The following is a 6,401-nucleotide window of genomic DNA, read 5'->3' as shown; positions in this document are numbered from 1 at the left end:
ATTATTTGGAAACAAAAATGTTCTTAATACTCTATACAATAAAACCTAAAATAAATTTATTTATAACCTCCCACTATTTTTTAAAATTATACATCACATTAATAATGTAGAACCCCCTTTCAATGATTTCCTTTTCTTTCTGTAATAGTTTTAGAATGAATGTAAAAGCCTTGTGGAAGAAATTATAGTTGAGAACCAGCAGAAAGGACAATGTCGGAGAGTATAAAAAATATAACAGTCCAAACTAGTTTTATCAAGAGGCAGATGATCTGAAGCTTTAGAAACTATAGTAGAACTTTAAGTTTGTTTTTCTTAATTGCTGATACAGGGTCTCACTGCATATACCTGCCTAGTCTGGAACTCACAGAGATCTGCCTGCCTCTGCCTACAAAGGTGTGCATCACAGTACCTGGCCTTATTATCTTATTTTTAAGAGAAATAGGGATGGTATATGATTTAGGTTATAAAAAGTTTCTTCTACGACTTAAAAAACAAGATTATAGGGAGGCCTGAGTGAAATTGGAGAGGACACAGAATGCTATATGGTAGCCCATGCTGGAAATTTTGGGGGCTTTGATCTAGGTAGCTGATCTAGGTAGAAAGTAAAGAGATGTGATCATATTTATTATATTTTGAATGAAGAGTTAAGAAAATATTTACCTTTTCAAAGTCTCCAGATTCCTTAGGAATTTATCATATTGTCTTTTCATGAAATAAAAAAGCAAGAAGAATCTGGATGTAAGAACTGAAAAGAATGGTGTTAAAATTAGTAGCTATGTTGGTAAACCTCAGGATTTAAGTTCTCTGGCCTCTTATGTTTTATCAATAGAATTTAATAGCTGTTCCTGTGCCTTCCTTACATGGCTATTGTGAAATTCCAATAGAATACTTTATAACTGAAGTTTCTAAACTAATTTTAACTTAATCAACCTGCTAGATTAGCAAAAACTTCATTTCACTATAAAATATACACATGAAAACTAATGGCTCATTAAATGCTAAAATCTAGTAAGTTGCTCTCCAGTAAAAATATCAAATTGAAATGTGGATCCATTAACTATAGTATAAAATGTTATATATAGAAAATATTTAATAAATGAATATATAAGTTGATACTAAGCTTGCTTCATAAGATAATTCTATCACTTGAAATAAAAACTAAGCATTGTGCAAATGAATTTGGAATGGTCTATGGAAGACAAACCCACCCAGAATTTACAGAATTCTAATCAGAGAACCAATACTTAGTAACTGAAAATGTATTTGTTATTCATCAAATGACTTGCAATGTGGTACACATTTATATGTCTTTCAAATAAGTTAAAATGTTTAATACTGTGTATATTTTCAGTGAAAATAAAATAGAGCACAATGTGTGCTTCTGGAGGACCCGAGTTTGCCAGAGCCTATGCAGATGCTTCACAATCTCCTATTTTTCCACTTCCAGTGGATCCAATGCCTATGTCCTCTGTAGATACACACACACACACACACACACACACACACTCACACAACCCACATGGAGATACACACACATATATATACATAATTTAAAATAAATCTTTGGGCTGCAGAGATGCCCAGCAGGCATGAGCATTGATTGCCCTTCTAGGGATCCAGTTGGATTCCCAGCATCTGCAGGGTATCTCATAACCATCAGTAACCCCAGTTCCTGGGAACCCAGTGCTTTCTTCTGGCCTCCACGGACATGAGGCACACAGTAGTGCATAGATATACATAGGGGCAAAACACTCACACACATAAAATAAAAATAAGAATTGTTTTAATACATAATTACTGATAGTATCTTTACCTTAACCTATTTTCAGTTAAGCAACAAATGATGTGTATGATGGTTTCTTCTGTTATAAAACATAATAATGCCTAGTTTTCAATATTAACTATACCTAACAATTTCCTGTGGGCCTTTAATTTAATGCCAATCCCTGGGCCTTATCTTTGGATATTTTGATTCTTTAACACTGGAATGAGACAAGAGTTCATTGAAAACCACTTGTCTGTTAACAGTGGACACTCAGGCAACTAACTGAGATATAAAAGCAAAACAACACATTTGTTTTTCAGAGTTTACACTGTAAAGGCAGAAACATTTTAAAGGATAAAGTGAGCAGAGGCAGTGGTCAGGACTGGTCTCACAGAAGTTGTCATTGAGTGACATGGTAAAGGCTACCCGAGAGTTCTCCAATCGTACATATTAAAGGTGGTGGGATAATTATCCTCAATGAAGTCATGGAATGGAAAGCATTACATGTATGACATCATGATGGGTTGGAGCAGTACACTATGCCAAGGGAACCATGAAAACAGAGTTAGGAAGGTAAACAGGATACCTCTCTGAAGAGAACTGTATGAAAAATCAAGATTAAAAGTTATTGTATAAAGCAGTGTTTTCAAAATGAGTTTCACAAACTTCAGGTTCAGGAAGGGTAGTTGGCATGTGTTACAAATAGCTGAGGAAGCTGACACTCGAGGGCACATATTGAACCTAAAAGAGATTACAATAAACTGATGCACTAGCCTCTCTCTCTACTCTTGAGCATTTTCCATATATTATAAAGAACTTAGCTTTACATTTCTTGAGATCAACAAATACCCTATACCTGCCTATAAAGAGTAAAATACAAAAGCACAAAATGCAAATAAGTATTGATTGGCAGTAAAACTTGTTATAATTCATCAAATAAACTTAAGCCAATAAAACATCACATTCATTTGTTTGAATTGATTTTACTGGAGTATAACAAAAGACTTGTGTTTCTAGAGAAGTACTGCTCTATGGAAACAGCACAGAATTTGTCCCAGGCAAATCGTATTGCATTTGGGTAATCACATTATTACAACAAAATGAAGTATAATAAGGTAAAATAAGAAGTGAGGAGATCGGAATGGATTCTCAAGATACAAATCAAGAAAATAGGATGCAATGAACGAGGACTGGGGGTGAGAAACGGCATAAAATCCAGAAATACAAAGCAAATAGAATCTGAGCATGCAGATAGTAGAGGGAGGCTTGGTGGAGAACAGAATCTAGATTTACACTTCAGTTTTAGCCACGATGGAAAGGTAAACGTGTCTGGAGTGTGCTGCCTTCTTACCATTCACAATAGAATCTCCTTTGCACCCTTCATCAGTAAGCCTAAATGAAGTCCCCATTCCAATAACAGCTCTAATTTTGCGTTTTCCCTAATCCATTTTATATATCCACTATAGACTATGTTAGCTAAAACACAGTTACATAATAACTTTTCAAATTAACTGTAGTCCTAGTCAAATAAGCTGCTGTATTTTCCATATCTGGTGTGACTTCGGTACTATCACTGCATAGCTATTATAGCTGTCTAACCTTATAGTTTATTTGAAACTTATTACCCTAAATATAAAGTCTATAATGTAATGGTTGTATTTGTTCTACAACAAAAAAGGTATCTTTTCAACTTTAACAATATAAATATTTTATCACCCCTTCCAACTTGTGTACTCTCTTCACCGTCTTGTCTTCTCAGATTCTAATAAGCTTTTTTTCGTATAGGGAAAACAGAAATATTTATTCTCATACTACAAATGTAGGAATCAAAGCTCCAGTAATAAAAAAAAATATTGCCCATGATAGTATGGCTGGCAAATGACAGGGTTTTAAATGTTTTAAAAAAAATCTGATTCATAGGCCAGTGTCCTTCCTACCATGCCATATGTGTTTGACATAGACCATACTTAACTTTTGCCACTTGTCATGACCACTACTTTCTTAATAAACCTGGAGATGACCACGTGCTACACTGTGTTTCCTGCAGTTACACATACCTCTGAATTTATTTACAATTTTCTCTATTAGCTTTACAGCCTCAACTGTCCAGCATCTATCTGGTTCCAGTCTACCTGCTCTATACTAATTTTATCTTAAGTAAAATTCTTCTGTATCACTATCACATTCATTAGTTTAGGGTATTAGGATTTTTTTTTTCAGAATGTGGGAAAGGAAATAGAAAAAAAAATAGAGAATCAAGATATGGCTTCTCCTGTATAGCAACTCAAATTCGGCCTCCAGGACTCTCTCACATATTCGTCTCAGGACCACTATTAAGTTCTTCCTTAACTCATATAATAACTATTACTTCATACTGTATTCAAAATTCACACAATTGAGTAAATCTATTTAAGTCTAAATAAACCTGGGCCTTAAGTAAACTAATAACTATAGATTTGATGCTTTTATAATAAACTTTCTAGAAAGAGCTGAGACAATGACTGAAACTTGTCCTTATCTTTCTTATTATGTATTCAATCACATTTATAAAACTAAATTCATTTGTATCATATAAATGACGTGAGGATTTTTTCTCATATAAGTCATGCCAAAATTACACTGAAGGGTAACACCCAAAAAGAGCAATAAAGAAAATATGCCATCTCATAAAGTAATACTGTAATATCTTTATACAATAATGTTACATTTTTTACTATTCCTCATTTTCTTTCCCAGTCCAAAATTCTGTTTGTTTATTAGAAGCTCAAAATCAAAGAATAATAGCCTAAAATGTTTTCTCCCTGAATCAGAACACTGGTTACTTTGCTCTTTTGAATATCCTGAGTTCTCACATGCATTGAGCCCACAGGATTTGTATGTTTATCAAGAGTCTAAGATCCCCTTTTTAAAAATATCTAGAATTTTAGAACACTGTCATTAAACACATTAATCTATTATCCACTTAATTCTAGCAACATGTGGAGAGGCCTATTCATTTTACACTGGACAGAGGAAAAAGGATAACAGTTTCTCAAGATGAAAACCCAGGAAGCCAAATGACTGTCATTTCTCCTTCAGTTCACTACTTATACACAAATATTATTGTGTCCACTTACTAGGCTTTAACGTCTTAGAAACACTACTTTTTGTGTGTCTTTTCCTTCTCTTTACACTACCATCGTTTCTTATAAATCAATGCCAAAGTTGATGTCTTAAGTGTTTTTATTCACTCAAATTGACTTAGTACTAGGCTCTTTGATGCTGGCGTCTCAACAATTTCCAGCCCTGCATATGCACGTGTGTGTGTGTGTGTGTGTGTGTGTGTGTGTGTGTGTGTGTGTGTGTGTGTTTCCTTGTTTCTTCACAACCGTAAAGTAGAAATATAACAGGCTCTAAAGCCAATTCAAAACTTACCTTGCAAATCTGGAAATACTCTGAAGTCAGGCTTTCCTGAATTTCCTCTCTCGGAAGCCCTGCAGTCCCTCCTGGATGGACCGAGCCACTTCCAGCCCCACCGCTGTTACTGCCGCTGCCGCTACCACTGCCAGGGGATGAGGCAGTTAAGCCATCCAAAACTTTTCGGAAATTAAACTTCTTCATTTTAAACACTGTTGAAAAATTAAAAGGAAAAGAGAAGTGGTGACAAACATGGAATTTTACGGGGCAAAAGCCTTTATCTTTTCATTAGTCAAGGCAGGAGAAGCTAGTCCCCATTTTATGAGCATTGGGTAATCGAGGGAGGGAGAGGGGCTCGGGCTTCCTGTCCTCAAATTTTAACTTTAAAAGAGATATCTTTATAAAATAAAGAGAACACAACTCTAAGAGCAACAGTATTCCTTCCTCACACATCCAGATTTTCAAGGGCTTTATCCCCAGCTGTAGCTATGCTTTATCAGCACTGGGGTAAAAATAAAAGGCAGTGTCATCATCGTCATTAGCATTATATCATCATTATTATACAATCAAACCAGAGCCCAACAGACCAAGACCCTATGGACTGCTCTGAAGAGGTGGGGGCTTTCCTTCTTAAGGGTCAGCTCATAAATTTTTATTATCGGAAAAAGCGATGTTGTGGGGGAACCAGTATTTACTCTGCCACCATGTTTGGGGCTCCCCCCCCCCATCATCTTCAAAGCTCCCTTTTTTTCCAATAGAAACTAGGGGATAGGCAAAAAAAAAAAAATGGTTTTTCCCATCCCTTATATCCAAAAATCTAGACCCCAAAACATCTGCGGTGACTCACAGCCACAGCCGACGGGAGGGGCGAGCGGGGACCGCCTGCCTCCACCTGTCCCCGGCTCCTCTCTTCTGCCCCTCTCCCGCCTCTGGTCTCCCCGTGTCCCCTCCCCTCCCGGCTCCCCCTCTGCACAGCAGCGGCTCTCCGGGGGATGTGAGGCAGCGGTGACGCCTGCGGCCCGAGTCCCGCCTCAGCCTGCGGGGCGCGCAGAGCTGGCTCTCTCGCTCCCTCCCAGCCAAGCAGGGCGCTAAGGCTTCCACCGCGGACTACGAGCCCTGGAGCCTTCACAGACAGCCGGGCAAGCCACACGCACCTCAGACAGCTGCGCGGGCGCGCTCTCTCTCCCTCTTCCACAGGCGCACACACACACACACACACACACACACACACACACACACA

The 6,401-nt window shown here is 37.5% G+C and overlaps 1 protein-coding gene across 1 annotated transcript in view; it reads right to left on the bottom strand.

Annotated features, from left to right (window-relative positions):
• LOC114639413 (syntaxin-binding protein 5-like) overlaps window positions 1-5,365 on the bottom strand; it is a gene marked incomplete at its 3' end in the record, with an annotated part of 222,451 nt that extends 217,086 nt beyond the window's left edge. Inside the window, exon 1 of the mRNA XM_028788160.1 lies at window positions 5,180-5,365. Coding sequence (XP_028643993.1) covers window positions 5,180-5,365 — 186 coding nt within the window. The remainder of the gene's footprint in view (window positions 1-5,179) is intronic.
• Window positions 5,366-6,401: the final 1,036 nt, after the last annotated feature.

Source organism: Grammomys surdaster, unplaced genomic scaffold (assembly GCF_004785775.1).
Source record: "Grammomys surdaster isolate TR1022 unplaced genomic scaffold, NIH_TR_1.0 125704, whole genome shotgun sequence".
Classification (NCBI taxonomy): domain Eukaryota; kingdom Metazoa; phylum Chordata; class Mammalia; order Rodentia; family Muridae; genus Grammomys; species Grammomys surdaster.
The sequence above is the reverse complement of the archived record's forward strand: the minus strand, read 5'-3'. Positions and strand labels throughout refer to the sequence as shown.